At 29.9% G+C, this 16,579-nt stretch overlaps 1 protein-coding gene across 1 annotated transcript in view; it reads right to left on the minus strand.

Annotated features, from left to right (window-relative positions):
- Positions 1 to 1,576: 1,576 nt before the first annotated feature.
- The window catches only part of LOC113378413 (kinesin-like protein KIF21A), a 121,696-nt gene continuing 106,693 nt past the window's right edge, over positions 1,577 to 16,579 (minus strand). Inside the window, exons 12-23 of the mRNA XM_026618940.1 lie at positions 15,889 to 16,150; positions 13,103 to 13,413; positions 12,300 to 12,467; positions 10,684 to 10,853; positions 10,338 to 10,592; positions 8,833 to 8,985; positions 6,324 to 6,477; positions 6,111 to 6,216; positions 4,563 to 4,746; positions 4,262 to 4,405; positions 3,890 to 4,178; positions 1,577 to 1,912 (exon numbers count right to left, since the gene is read on the minus strand). Coding sequence (XP_026474725.1) covers positions 1,688 to 1,912; positions 3,890 to 4,178; positions 4,262 to 4,405; positions 4,563 to 4,746; positions 6,111 to 6,216; positions 6,324 to 6,477; positions 8,833 to 8,985; positions 10,338 to 10,592; positions 10,684 to 10,853; positions 12,300 to 12,467; positions 13,103 to 13,413; positions 15,889 to 16,150 — 2,421 coding nt within the window. The 3' untranslated portion in view covers positions 1,577 to 1,687. The remainder of the gene's footprint in view (positions 1,913 to 3,889; positions 4,179 to 4,261; positions 4,406 to 4,562; positions 4,747 to 6,110; positions 6,217 to 6,323; positions 6,478 to 8,832; positions 8,986 to 10,337; positions 10,593 to 10,683; positions 10,854 to 12,299; positions 12,468 to 13,102; positions 13,414 to 15,888; positions 16,151 to 16,579) is intronic.

Here is a 16,579-nt window from a genome sequence, read left to right on the forward strand (position 1 = left end):
GCGCGCTCACGGCGCGCTCACAGCGCGTAAGCGTCCAAGTCGAATGCACCCTTAAGCAAACACCCATGCTAACGCATTTAAGTTGTTTAGAAACAAAATAATAACAGTGAAAAAGCATCAAAAATATTATTGATCATGGAAATGGAACTGAATGATATTTTTAAATCAATTATTGATGGTGTGATAGGAATGCTGATAAAATTCTATGACAACGATTAAGCGATTTAACTATAATACTGCATATTGTTAGCAAACAAAAATAATTGAGCGAATTGATAAATGATTTTTAAGCACTCCTTCCCGCAGTGTCGGAGTTATTGTCCGTTGTGCACATTCTCCAAATCTTGACTTCTCCAGTGCTACAGAAAATTTAATAAAATAAATAAGTTTATTTGGAATATGTATATATATTAGGATATATATATATATATATATATATATATATATATATATCAAAATCATTTTTATTATTAACACATCCAGAATCTGAAGATTATATTTTTATCGTTTGCCCGTGAATTAGAACTTAAGTCAAAATGCTCAACATTCCCTCGTAGAAATAGAATTTTACAAATAATTTTTGTCCGTTCATAATACCAATCATTATTTAGTTCTTTGGGCAAAAAATATTTTTTAGAAAATTGAACTAAATAATTAGAATGCAAAATCACTGTAGGGTATATCCGGTATATCAAACATACGATAATCTAAAAACCTACAAGAACTTGGAAGGGAACACAACCACCATTCTAATCAAGATGCACACATTACAGATATCACTAATTAAATATAATTATTCCGAGCATCAGGAAAATATTCAAATTTATATAAATTTCAGAATTTTAGTAAGAGTAGAAATCGGAATAATTATCTTTTTGTTATCAAATTTTTCATTTATAAAATAAAAACATGCTATCGTCCAAAATCTACGTGCATGTTAGTTTATTCGGAGGTAATATATAATATATAGTTAGTTAATGTTATTTAACTAATTTTAAATTTAATGTTAGTTGACTAATGTTAACGTATTTTTAAACATTTATTATAAATTATATATTTGTGTATTATATATAGAATATATATTCTTGTAGAATTTTACATAAAACCGAAAAAAATAAAGAGTTATAAAATAGAGTAGCTGTTTTTTCAATGGTTGTTGTGATTGATTGCTTTAGTTTTTGAACAACCAATTGTAAAATACTTTATTGATAACTGTATATATTTATTTTATAAGTTGTAATAGTATTTACAATAATTTTAATATGTTTTTGATTACGTATTGATTGATTTGATTTTGGTTTGATTATCGATTGATGATTTTTTTGTTTTACATATCAATGTAACCGCATCCTTTGATATGGCGCCAACAGTAGCAATTTGATAAAATTCAAATTAATTAATTTTGAATTAAGTAAGGTTAGACATAAATCAAAATTGTTGACAAATAATATTATTTGTTAATTATTGATAATCATTATATCATATAGATTGAACAGTGTTTATATCAAATTCTTTTATAATTGCAATTATTAGTAACAGATCGAGAATATTAATAAGCCTTTGATGCCCATATTTGTTATCACAATTTACACATACACATACGCCAATCTGTCCAATCAATTTATATCTAAAATTTCCTAAATCCTACACCACACTCAAATCAAAGAATCTATAATATTAATTATACTTACTTGGAGGCCGTGAATATCCTGGTATTATTTGTAGTGACATCATTTATTGGACCAGAATCTGCACGCATTTCCGAGAGAGCTTCACAAGTTTTTGCATCCCACAATCTGATGACGCCGTCTCGGCAACTGGACAGAAGAACACCGTTGCTGTTCTTGGTTCCCGGACGACCTTTCCAATAAGCCAAACCGCTAACCCAGTTCTTGTGGACGTTATTTAAGGACTGTGAAGATAATTAAAAATGACAATGTTTGTAAAGGCAAGGGAGAAACTATGTTGTTTGGCAAATAATTGATCAAATCACAAAATTCATAATTACTTAGTTATGAGTAGCATTTTGCAGTAAGGTAAGTTGCATAAACTTCCTGATATGTATACACAATCAATAAGAATTGAGATTCAACTATTTTAGATAAAATATTCAACTGTTTATTTTGAAAACTAGCTGTAAGTGGAATTCTGTCTTAAGGCAATTAGGGCATCGTGCCTTAAAGCAAATTGTTGGAACTTCCCGTACCAAAAATTATTATTTTTTTAAAAACGATTAACATTTTTGAAAAAAATTTACTTCGAAAAAATTAGATTTTTGAAAAACTATAAATTTGACAAAAAATTACTTTTTTTTGAAAAAAAAAAATTATTTGAAAAAAAAATTTTTTTTGAAAACAAAAATTTTTTTTGAAAAAAAGATGTTTTCTTCATTTTGACATATTTTGGAAATTCTGAACTTTTTTTCAAAGCAATCGTACTGCTTGAACTGCATAGAGACGAAATGTCAAAGCGCGCAAGTGCCGCCGCCGTCTAACGAATAAGCATTGGTACGAAACCCATAGAAATGTAAAAAAAAATATAATTATTGTTAAAATCTCTATAAAATATCTGATAATTTGATGTGCATATGTCTAATGATCATTTTTAACCGCCGAATGGCATTTTTTTTACTTTTTTCATTAGATCTCCGAAATTAGATTTCATTAGATTATTCAAATCGGACGCTCCGTTCGCTTAAAAACTGAGTTACCGCTTTCGGCACTTTTTGCCCCGTATCTTCGGAACGGCTAGATCTGCCTTCGCCAAAAACTAATCAGCACGTCTCCTTATCAATACAAATCGAATGTTTTTTGAATTATTCAAATCGGTTGATCCGTGTTCCCGAAATCGTCGACGAAAATTTGTATCCGAACTTACATACATGCACGCACATACACACACACACACACACACATACATCCATTTTTTCTAAGGTACGCCAAAATTTTCAGAAACCTTTGAAACGTAAAGATATATAAAAATTTTCATTTTCGATTTTCAGTTGCGATTACTATAACTTGCCCTACGAGAAGTTAATAACATTTTTTTAGCTTTCATAAAAAATAATCAATACGATTTCCAATTGTCTTTCAAACAAATTCATAGTATGAAATATAATATAACAGCATAATGATTAATTATACCTGTAAGAAAAAGCAGTAAGTTAAATACCAAACTCTAATGAAATAAACAACTGGACTTAATCGTGGTTGATATACAATAAGAACAAAAACGAGTGGGGTGCATGGCATCGTGCCTTAAGGCAAATTGCTGGAACTTCCCGTACCGTAATTAAAAATCTTGGTACGGAACCCAAAAAAAATGCACAAAATGTGTACACATTATTAAAATCTCTATAAAATAACTGATAATTTGATGTACATATGTCCAAAAAACATTTTTGACCGACAAATGACATTTATTTGAACTTATTTTTATTGAGAGTCCATAACCGCTGGACCTGCCTTCCCAAAATCAGTTATTTCATCTTGTCAATACAAGTAAAATGTTTTTTGAATTATTAAAATCGGACGCTCCGTTCTCTTAAAAACTTAGTTACCGGTCGTGGCACTTTTTGCGGCTAGACCTGCCTTCGCCAAAAACTAATCAGCACGTCTTCTTACCAATACGAATCGAATGTTTTTTGAATTATTGAAATCTATTGATCGGTGTTCCCGAAATCATCGACGCAAATTTGCATCCGCACATACACACACACGTACATCCATTTTTTCTAAAATGTTCAAAAACCTTTAAATCGTAAAGATATATAAAAATTTTCGTTTTCGATTGTTTTGCGATTACTGTAACTTACCCTACGGGAAATTAATAATCTCTTAATTTTACAATTATATTCACAATTAAATGAAAATATAGATTTACCCATTACCTGATATAATTCGCCAGTTTTCAGATTCCAGTGTTTTAAACCAGCATCCCGAGAACCGGAAAATAATGAATTTTCTATTATGCATAGAGATTGAATACCGTCATAGTGAGGCGGTTCCAAATTCATGGACGGAGTTACTAAACCGCCTTGGGGTCCAATGTCAAACACTTTAATATAATGATCTTTTGAACCAGTTACTACGGTGTCGTTTCCTGCTTCATTTTCGGAAACAGCGATACACATCACAGCCGCTTGGTGACCGCCGGACAACTTTCCAATGCAAGACATCCTAAGAGGAAAATAAAATTATAGTAAATCATCATATTACAAGTATCATAATCAACATATATAATACAAGTTAAAATTATTTACTTTCTCAAATCCCATATTCTAACTTTATCCGATGCTGCTACGTATAATGAACCAGTATTTCCCAACGCCAAAGCATTTATAGGTACCTCGCCGGGTATTTGCTGGGTTAAATTGGCAGTTCCGCTCAAAGTGGCTCCAGATGAACTGAAAAATACCAAACGTAATGATTATATACTTATAAGGCAACAGTAAATTCAACAATTATAATTTTATGGTAGCCTTAAATATCTCATAATCAAGTTATTATATCAATGTACGTTTTCATTTTTGGTGCTATAAATATAAAATAAACTGCATCTACCATAGTGTCTTGATTGGCCTCAATTTAGTAGCTCGTAAATCCCAAACGCGAACATATGGGCCTGAAGCCGAATATAATAAACCTGATGGTGGATCATATGCAACATCTACTACTGGTCCAGGATGACCACTTAAACATAAAGGAGATGCGCCTGTTTGAAGATCCCACACCTTTACCGTGCGGTCTGAAAAAAGAATCAAATTTAAAGAAAATAAATTAGAAATCAGATTTAAGATTATAAAATCACATCATTTAATGATATCAATCAGGAGACAAATAATAATGAAATAATAAAATTAAAATAAAAGAATAACCTTGAAAAAAAAGAAAAATCTAGATATCAGTTGGGTGATGAAAAACAGTAATTAACAAGATACTAGATCGATAAAAGTATAAATTTATCGAATTCCTCTATATATAACCAGTTAAGGCTTAAGGGGCACAACTAGTGTAACTGCCTGAAAAAGGTGAATTTTGGGAATTTATATTAAAAAAACTACGTTATCAATCATTTCATAATTTTAGGAATGTATTTATACATGTTTTAGGAATACATAGTAAAATTTTTAAAGAAAAATATTAAATATTTTTTAAGTTATCGTCGATCTCCAACGGCGCGACAAAAAAAAGGCCCTTAACTGCTGCAGTGATTCCGGCCTTCTACGTGAATGAAATAAAAAAAAAATAATTCTCGTAAAACTAGATAATATTGTCTGTAAAATGAACTACGATAAAAAAATAAATCAAAAATTGACAAAATGGCGGCGTTTTAAAAAAAAGTCGAATTTTACCCAAAATTTTGGTCGTTTTTCGACTGCCAAAATTCGATTTTTGATCCGATCAAAAAATCGATAGCATTTTACGGAGAACTATATAAAGAACATGTAAAAAAAAATTAATAGTGATCGGATCATTCGTTTTTGAGTAATCACTGCAGCAAATTCGGAAAATGCTGTTTCGAGAAAAACGCGTTTAAAGATAGATCGTTGTACTATATACTATATATATATATACTTTTTAAATGGCTGTAACTCAAAAACTATTTGAGATATCGATTTGAAATTTTAATATGTTATTTTTAAAGTTGTCTACCGAAATATGATAAAAAACAAAAATTGATTTTTTCGAAATTTCACACTAGTTGTGCCCCTTAATTCTTAAGACGTTGCTTAACCTTCTTTATAAAATTAATATAACATCAGGAAGTACTTTCGGAATCGCAAAAATATAGTAGTAATCCTTAAAAAACAAATCTATATGCTACATATTTATCTTTAAGTTATTAAATATTAAATAAGACCAATCTAAAATAAATGTCATAACTAACTGTTAGCTATATATCAGAAGATCGAAAAACCAAAGAATAAAACTGGTATACGAAAAAATGCTATTTATATACAAAACTAGTATTTGTCACGAGTTTGTGCGAATAAATAAAATATAAAAGTTTCTTGTCATATGACAAATGCGACATATCTTGAATCATTACGATAATTGTATATTTATTATCAATCAAACGTCTAGTAAAAGCAAAACATTCAAACAAACCTGAAGCTGCTGTGAATAATTTATCCGCTGATGCCTTGACTGACAGAACAGGAGTATTGTGACCATCAACAATATGAGTGCAATGTAGAGGACTTTTCCCAGAAATCTGAAACGAATATATTGATTTGTAGTATCATAATTGTAAATGACAAGTTCCAATATTGAACTTGAGATTAAAATTATTATATTCTTACTATGAATTTAATATATTACCTTTCCAGTGTATTCATTAATGCTTCCTGATGTCTGAACTTCACTGAGTGAGCCGCCAGGGCCCGCTAACCTTGAAAAAACATCCTCTTCGCGACTGTTGAACCTTCTGTACGCGGGCGGAGAACCAGGAGGAGTTGCAGTCGCGTCTCCGTCTCTGAATTGTCGGTGTTAGTGTGTTAGTGGCAATGATTTTTGTTAGTTCATCGAAAAATGGTAGCAAAAAAAAAAAACAAAACTAAAATTCATGACAATTTTGGTCTTATTACTATTGTAATAAGACACTATTTTTGCATTGCACTTAAATTGCATTGAAATTTATAAATAAAGCTTGTGGATCTATGGTTTATGTCTGACATAGATCCAAGGTTTTATGTAAACGGAATAAAATTGCAAAATGCTATACATAGCGTAATATATCATGAACAGCGAACGAGAATATCTCGTTCAATGAATCAAAACGTATTTTCTTATAAATAATTATAAATAATGTTTTTCACATAATCCGTTAATGGGTTTCCTGAAAATAACTTCAAAGTTTTTATCCATGAAAAATAATCGTTCTTCGTTTAGGACACATTTTAGATAAAATTGCTTAAAATAAGTCTGTTAGTCGTCGAATGCTTGTTAAAATTTTAAACTAATGTTGAAAAACTTGTTAATGATTAAACTAATTGTCAAATTATTATGATTAAGACACCAACTAAATATAACATGTAACATGAACCCAAATAAAATATTCAACTGATACCACTGTGAACGGCAAGTTGATTTAATATGCGCAACTGCATGCATGCTAAAAATTTAATGTATGAAAGGTAAGTGAACACCCATTCCAATAATATGAGAGAAAAACAAACTAAAAGTTAAATAATAACTTGATTGTGCATTTTATTATAAATAAAAATAATATAATTATAGGTTATCAATAATTATAATGACTAACAATTAATTCATTTCACGTTCAGATAATATTTATTCAGATAAGTATCTGGCTTTTATAAACTTTGTGGCCCTCCACATATATTTGAATATATAAAAGTATAAAAATAATGTCCGAAATAAGTAACGATTTAAAAACAAATGATGGGGAATGAAAGATTTTTTAGTACGCGAATGAAGTATATTATTTACAAATCATATTAAAAAAATCATTTCAGATTCTTAAAGATTCAGAGATAAAAATTTTTATTTGCTGAAGTTTTTGAAAAGTATGTAATACATTCTCGTCTGAAAATCTCAAACTATTATGTAAAAATACGAATGTTTAAAAGCAATACTAAACGTCAATTACAGTCCGTTAGTAAAAATCGCATCCAACCTTTAAGCCAATACGTACATTTGTTGTAACTAAAGTATGCCAAAATGATTAGAAAAAATTGAAACGTGAAGATAAAAAAAACTATTTAAAACTTTTGGAAGTTCTTTTCCTCTTATCTTATACTAAAAAATCGCCCAAAACCCACCACTTGCAGTGTACCAATCTGATATCAAGATATTCAAAATGTTACCTTAATTAAATTACGAATTATAATTCAATTTTTTTTTTCAAATTTCAACTTAAAATTCTTCATACTTTGATATATTTTATTATTAATAGTTTATTAATCAGCTTTAGATTAAAATCTTAAGTATCATATTTCCTTACAATTAATATACTTATATTCATGCTAGTAAGCGTGAATACCCGTGTTAGCATTAAACTTGAACATAACATAAATAATATAATATTATTAACTTCTCTGTGCATTTAACTACTTTGAGCCACTGAAATAGAAAAAAAAAGGAAAAAAATATTTTTAATCTTTTATCACAAACTAAGTTTACTCACACAAAATCAGTTCCATAAACAAGAAGCTCGTCAAGCTACCACAGTCGAAATAATCGACTATTATATTATTTTATTATAATTAACAGTTAAAAATCTAATAAATTTATTAAATATTAATCACTCATTTAATAATCTAAATATTATTTACAACAACACTAATATTACCGGTTAAATAAGGAATTTATATATTATACAAAAGCAATATTATGATATATATTATTACACATATATACAGAATTAGTTTTTGGAATAGATAAATAATAAAATAAATTAGTTTAATTATTTATTAAAAGCTTGTTTAATTTTTAACGATCATGAAAAATAACACAAAAACAAAGCTTCTTAGGACACGTACATGTTAAGGTTAAGTTTATTGGATAAAATTAATTTTTTGCATGTCCTTTCGCCAATAGATTTAAAAATAATATTATTCGTGTGTATCTAATTTTTAAAGAAATAATTTAGTTATATGTCTATTCTCTAATAAAAATCCATATTTCATTTTAGATAAAGTAACTGAGACGTTAGTTTTATCCATCAATTCACAAGAACAAAAGCATCTAATGTGGAATGATACAGTCTTACATGATATCTCATTCCAAAAACTTTTTGCGCTTAATTTAGGGCCACAGATGGACAAACAAAAGAAGGGTAAAGTTTGTTTTTCGAAGAAGTACTCACATGGCTGGTGCTGGTTTGCTACCCGGTGTTGTAGAACCAAATGACCTTCTGGTCAACCTAGGCGACAGAAGACCATTTGGAGAGTCAATATTTCTTCTAGCTAGTAATGGAGATGGTCTACCTTGGTCTAGTTGGCGTAAGGGCATCAGACCCCTAATATTGTGGAAAAAATATTGTGCGAACATAAAACATAAATGTGCAAAAGCTCTTATAAGATAATTCGAAATATGCATTATTACTACTTAAGGAATTGGAATTTTTTCGTTGATTCATAATTACATTTTCGTTGTTGTTCTTTTCAATATAAGCCAATTAGGTTTTAATTTTTTTTATTTAGATGATTTAACATCAACGATTTTTGGATCATTTACCGTCGACGAAAGGTAACAATTCGGCTACAATACATACACACACACACAAATACTTTTTCCCAGGTTTGGTTTCATTCGATTCAAAATAATTGAACGTCGAAAAACATACTATTAACAAATTGGATTTTCTGACCAAATTTGAAAAAAATAACCGCTTCTTATAATTACTATTATTAAAATATTATTTTAATTATTATAACATAAATATAGCTTCAGAATCCAATTCTGTATTTCATATTTGATTTAAAACTGACTCGAACTAAACTATTAATAAAACTGGTATGAATTTTAAATATATAATGAATGTCATTAATGCACACTTCATATAATAAGATTTTAATACAATTGCATTTAGTAACACAAGTTGGAAATGCATTATATGATATGAACAATCTAAACAATCTACAAAGATTATGACTTTATTTGGACAATGATATACTGTGCGCATGAAAAACATTCTAAATCAACACTATTTTTGCAACAAAAATTGACATAATAATCCAAATAGGCCGTAAAATCAACAAATTGATATCATGTGCATATACCCTACATGCCAAGTGCGTGTTCAACACATATAAATAGTTTTCTATAGCAATATTTTATGACATAAATATGGTGATGGTGCAAATTCACACGAACTCACGTTAGAGGTTCAAAACAAATGTGATATAAATGGCAATATTTTAATTTTTTTTTCAATTTCTATATTAAATACTTCCGTTTTAATCATGACTCTATAAAGAACAGAAGAAGCATCACAAAAATATTTTCTTTTGCATAATATCTACGTAGCGATAAAGGACGCAAAATAAGAAACCCACAACAGTTTTATTACTTAAAATACAACTATCGATCATTATAATTTAAAATCAAATATCACATCCACACATCCACGTTTTTTAAAAAAACTCAGTTATTATTAATTGCAAATATAAATCATTTACATTTGATTCGAGAAGTCGTTTTAAATAAATATTATAAATGATAATTAGAGATTGATTTAGTAGTTACACTCAAGCTAAATAGAACAATTATGATATTCGTACTTAACAATTTATGTAAAATGTCATGAAATATAAAAATTGACATATAATATGAAACATAAATTAAAAATGTATACATAAAATCACTTACTTCAGTGAGCCTGGTGCACTAGGAACTCTGGCGAGCGGTTGACCTCTATGAGCATTTCCGTTGGTAATGGTTTGCTGATCCTGGTGATACGACCTGGTCATAGCATCACCATTTTGTACACTTCCGTTCTCTTTAGAATGACCATTTTCTTTGCTGTGATCATCTGTGGATCCGTTCACAGTCGACGTTCCATATAACAATTCGGAAGGAAGAACTGTCCGACGACGTACTTTATTCACAGATGATGTTCGAGTACTGAACAAATAAGTAAAAATAATACGTATTACTTGAAAGTTTTTTTTTTGTAATTACATTTATGTAAGATTTTGTAATAAGGAAGTCTTACTTGTCTCCATGAGTGGGTGATGGCGATCTGCTGCTGCCTCTAGAACTATTTGGGGATTCTGAATTTTTTCCATTGCTGCAAGTGCTAGCAGATAAAGATCCCGGCACTTCAGGTGCTTGTAATAGCACATGTTCTAATAATTGTTGTTGTATTGTACTATCTTGTTGAACCTATAATTGAACAACCATAAATAAGTTATTAAATATTTCTAAACAATGCTTAAGAAGAAGGGCTTCGAATTACACAACATACACTTTATTTAATTAACATAAAAGTCTCTATAAATCGTATAGTTGCCATTTTATTTAAAATGGAATATGTCATTCGAATCAGATTACTACAAAAATATATTTCTATTTTAGTTTGATATCAATGAATGCAATAAAATTAATTTTAATAAAAAATTATAACAAATGTATTTATAAAATGTTGTAAATACATTAATTTATGATTTTTAAAAATGGTACATTAATCAATTATTTTAAAAAGCAAATTACGGTCAAATTTGTGCAGTTTTCATATAGACCCCAAATACTGAACATAACAGTATTTCAAAATTTATCGCCCTTCCATAATTCTGATCTGATTTTTTGCATATTTATGATAGACTTTATAATGACATTCATATTTGTTTGCAAAACCATAAACATAAATAAAATACAACATGAAAATCAAAGATAAACATGCGATTTCTGATACACTTTATTAAAATCAAATAAATGCCCAACAACAATGATCAAGATTTTAACCACAAACAAACTTTCTATTTTTTAGAAGTAGTCCATATCAATAGGCTCATAGTTACAAACGGTTCTCATAGCATGCAGACTTTGCGACTTTGGTGTAGCGGATAATTCTTTAAAAGTAGTCATTTTTCGCTTAGAAACCGGTTCGTAAATTTGCTTCTCTTGCGAATAAAGTAATTCAATGTCCGCTTCTGATATTTCTCTCATCTAGACAAGGATTGAGGATAAAGGATTAGGATAGGAAAAGGGACAGTTTTTGTATAGATATTCGATAGTATTTCTATAAATATAACGTAATATTCAAGATTACGTTATGACAGGATTCCTGCATTGACAAATATTAGAAAAAACAATATATTAGAAAAACAAATCTTCGATATATGCGACAAGTCTCTAGATTTTTTGTTTGTTACAGCAGCAATCAGAACTATTCCTAACTACTTGTCCTATAATCTGTTTGTTGAAGACTTAACCTATTGATTCAGGTTTTTGGTTAACCATTCTTCTATGTGCGGCGATTATATTAGATACATATCAAATAGTTATGAGTATACTATAGAGCTGCAACAGCTATACCCATAAAAGGCGAGTGGCAAATTTGAGATGTTATTTGAATTTTGAGTGTTTCAAGTGGAAATACTGTATGATATCAAGGTAACTAAGTCTCTAGACAAAATTAATTATTATGAGTTGAGTATCGAAATTAAAACCAAATTATAAATTGTTTCTAACAAAAAAAAAACTTTTTGTAGACAAATATATAACGTTTTTGTTAGATAATTTACATACTATTTTCACCTAAATAGAATAATTTCAATTATAAGTACTTAACAAAATTAATCAATCGTAAATATATATTTTTTAATTTACCTCTGTCAATAAAGCCTCTTTCTCCTTCAATTTATTTTCATTCATGGCGACATCACAGGCTTGGCTGATAGCTGTTCCACAAAGCTTTTCCAACAAGAATCTCGCTTCTTCTACAGTGGATATATTACCGATGATCGTTTGAAGAGGAGTAAGTTCATTATTTTCTTCCTAAAAATATAAAAAATCATATTTAAGAATAGGATTATCGGTCGAAAACACATTCGCCTACGGTAATTTCACAAATTCGTCTCTAAAAATCCATCATAACCAATAGTTGATAATCTTACTAACTCACCAGTACAAACTATTTGAGGAGTTATTTCACTCAACTCAATTGTTAAAAATAGCAGATATATTAAAACAAAGTAAAAGACGTACGCATACTGGTATTAAAAATGGTTTGTACTCTAAAATAAGCTATTGATGTAAAAGCCAATTAAAGGATTTGCAGATTATATAGAATACACATATGAGTAAATAAATTCTGTTGCTTCTGTTGGAACAATCATATGCTTCCATGCTACGCAAATAAGATTTTCATAACCTAACTATTTATACAATATTGATTTTTGAGATAAGCAAAAATGATTTAAAAATTTTTATATTTTGATTACATATAGATAATTATATGTAATATGCATAAAAATTATATAGGCAAAGTCAATTCCACTAGACAAAAAACATTACAAACAAGAGTTTACGTTAGCTGTCGAATTCAAAACAGCCTCACATCGACTTAACCTAAGATCCTTAATGACTATCAAGCAAAGTATTGCGCAAAGTGGCAAATAAGTTCAACCAACCTTTCCTTCTTCTAATTCCATTATGGCATGTTGAACTTCTCCGATGCCATCTTGCAAGTACCTCAGATGAGTTTCAATGCTATCTCGTTCTTCAGCAGCAGACTCGTTCAAGCCTCTCGTCCTCTTAAGTCGTTCCAATTCGCGACCCAAGGCGTCCCTTTCGCCCAACAATCGCTCCAGCTCGCGTTCAAGCCCTGCAGCAGCTTGGCGACTGCGAGCGGTGCGTGCGATCGACCTTTGAAGGGATTCCCATTTCTGGCGGGCATCGCGGGCCGAAAAGACGTTTGCGGACATTGCTACTCCATTACGTTCTGAAAAAATATTACAAAAAAACATAATTTGTAGCCGTAAATAATTTAAAACATGGTATATTTACCATATCCATTTAAGTCTGTAATTATTAAAATCATAAAAAATGCAAAACCAACGTACAACTAGCTGTAAGTGGAATTCTGTCTTGAGGCAATTAAGGCATCGTGCCTTAAGGCAAATTGCTTGAACTTCCCGTACCAAAAATTATTATTTTTTTAAAAGCGATTAACATTTTTAAAAAAAAATTACTTCCAAAAAATTAGATTTTTGAGAAACAAAAAAAAATTGTTTGAAAAAAAAAGTTTTCTTTATTTTGGCATAGTTTGGAAATTCTAAACTTTTTAACTTCCCGTAGGGCAAGTTATAGTAATCGCAAAAAAATCGAAAATGAAAATTTTTATATATCTTTACGTTTCAGAGGTTTCTGAACATTTTGGCATACCTTAGAAAAAATGGATGTATGTGTGTGTGTGTGTGTGTGAGTGTATGTGTGTGTGTGTGTGTATGTATGTATGTATGTGTGTGTATGTATGTGCGGATACAAATTTTCGTCGACGATTTCGGGAACACGGATCAACCGATTTGAATAATTCAAAAAACATTCGATCCGTATTGATAAGGAGACGTGCTGATTAGTTTTTGGCAAAGGCAGGTCAAGCCGTTCCGAAGATACGGGGCAAAAAGTTTCGAAAACGGTAACTCAGTTTTTAAGAGAACGGAGCGTCCGATTTTAATAATTCAAAAAACATTTTATTTGTATTGACAAGATGAAGAATCGATACGACTTTCATGAAGGTAGGTCCAGCGGTTTCGGAGATATAGAAGAAAAAGTAAAAAAATGAGCCATTTGGCGGTCAAAAATGATCATTAGACATATGCACATCAAATTATCAGACATTTTATAGAGATTTTAACAATAAATATACATTTTGTTAACATTCCTATCGGTTCCGTACCAATGCTTATGCGTTAGACAGCGACGCGGCGCTTACGCGCTTTATATTTTGTCCCTATGTAGTTAAAGCAGTACGATCGCTTTGAAAAAAAAGTTCAGATCTTCCACAATATGTCAAAATAAAGAAAAAAAAAATTTTTTTCAAAAAAAAAAAAATTTTTAAAAAAAAAAATTTTTTTTAAAAATTTTTTTTTTCAAAAAAAACTAATTTTTTGTCCAATTTATAGTTTCTCAAAAATCTTATTTTTTCAAAGTAATTTTTTTTCAAAAATGTTAATCGTTTTAAAAAATAATAATAATTTTTGGTACGGGAAGTTCCAGCAATTTGCCTTAAGGCACGATGCCCTAATTGCCTTAAGACAGAATTCCACTTACAGCTAGTTTTCAAAGCAATCGTACTGCTTTAACTGCATAGAGACAAAATATAAAGGGCGTAAACGCCGCGTCGCTGTCTAACGGATAAACATTGGTACGGAACCCAAAGGAATGTGAACAAAATTTATACTTATTGTTAAAATCTCAATAAAATATCTGATAATTTGATGTGCATATGTCTAATGATCATTTTTGACCGCCAAATGGCATTTTTTTTACTTTTTTCGTTAGATCTCCGAAACCGCTAGACCTGCCATTATGAAGATTTGATCAATTCTTCATCTTGTCAATACAAGTAAAATGTTTTTTGAATTATTAAAATCGGACGCTCCGTTCTCTTAAAAACTGATGTACCGTTTTTGGCACTTTTTGCCCCATATCTTCGGAACGGCTAGACCTGCCTCCGCCAAAAACTAATCAGCACGTCTCCTTATCAATATGAATCGAATGTTTTTTGAATTATTCAAATTGCTTCATCCGTGTTTCCGAAATCGTCGACGAAAATTTGTATCCGCACACACATACATACACGCACACACACACATACACACACACACACATACATCCATTTTTTCTAAGGTATGCCAAAATATTCAGAAACCTCTGAAACGTAAAGATATATAAAAATTTTCATTTTCGATTTTTTTGCGATTGCTATAACTTACCCTACGGGAAGTTAAAAACATAATTTGTAGCCTTAAATAATTTAAAACATCGTATATTACATACATATTTACCATATCCATTTAAGTCTGTAATTATTAAAATAATAAAAATTGCATTTCGTAATAGAAAATCGAAATCATACAGAATCAACGTATAAATATATAATATTTCATAAATACTATTATGGACAACACTTACTTTTCGTAACAAAAATGTAAAAATTAAGAAATCCGGTAATTTAAAAATCTATTTCATTTGCACAGCAAATCCATATCTCCTTTTTGAGACAAATTTTTTAAAATATAACCATTTTGCAACAACTTTGATTTATGTCAAATTGTTAACGGACTACGTCAACGTATTAGAGATCCTACTTTTCTAGACATGGATTTTTATGTAGCAAAATAATGTGCTTTTCATTTATGTTACGGAACGTTGGTTTTCTTACAATTTATTCATAATGTATTTTGTTACTTACGATTATTTCGCGGGCTAGGAAGTAATCGTCCTTGGGCTTTACGACTCAAGTTGCCACCACGTTGCTCTCTCCTTAATGCGGTAACTTCCTCAGTTTTTCTCTTGAGAACTTGTTCTTTAGCTAAACGATCTGCTTGCAAAGAACGTATAGTATTTGCATTCTTTCTTGATTCTTTGCGAAGTTGAGCAATTTCGCGTACGCGTCTAGATTCTTCTTCCTTGTGCTTTTGATGAGCTTCTTTCATTTTATTGATCAATTTTACCTAGAAAATGTTACGATTGTAATTAGAATATACAGAAATAAGGCATGTCTATATATTTATTCATTAGGTTCTTGCATTCTCGTACAAATTTGAAATTTGAAACGAAATAAATATTTCGTACAAAGCCGAAAACCAATCACTTGCTTTCTGCGCTAAAAACCAACGAACAAATGAATTAAAGTAAAAAATAAATATTTTTGAATCACCCAAATACACACGCGCAGATATTAGTTCTAAGGTATGCCAAAATAATGAAATTATCTTGGAATACAAAGATATCAAAACAAAAAGGTTATGCGCTTTCAATAACATATTTTACGGAAGTTAATATGATCAATAGAAAGTATTAAAATTATATTTTATCTCATAGCTACATAGAAAAGTTTCAAGATTCATGAGCAATTTTGCATTTAATAATTAGACAATGTC

Source organism: Ctenocephalides felis, unplaced genomic scaffold, assembly GCF_003426905.1.
Source record: "Ctenocephalides felis isolate EL2017-DRISC unplaced genomic scaffold, ASM342690v1 CF-g0.4_SCAFFOLD_01886, whole genome shotgun sequence".
NCBI classification, from domain to species: Eukaryota; Metazoa; Arthropoda; class Insecta; order Siphonaptera; family Pulicidae; genus Ctenocephalides; species Ctenocephalides felis.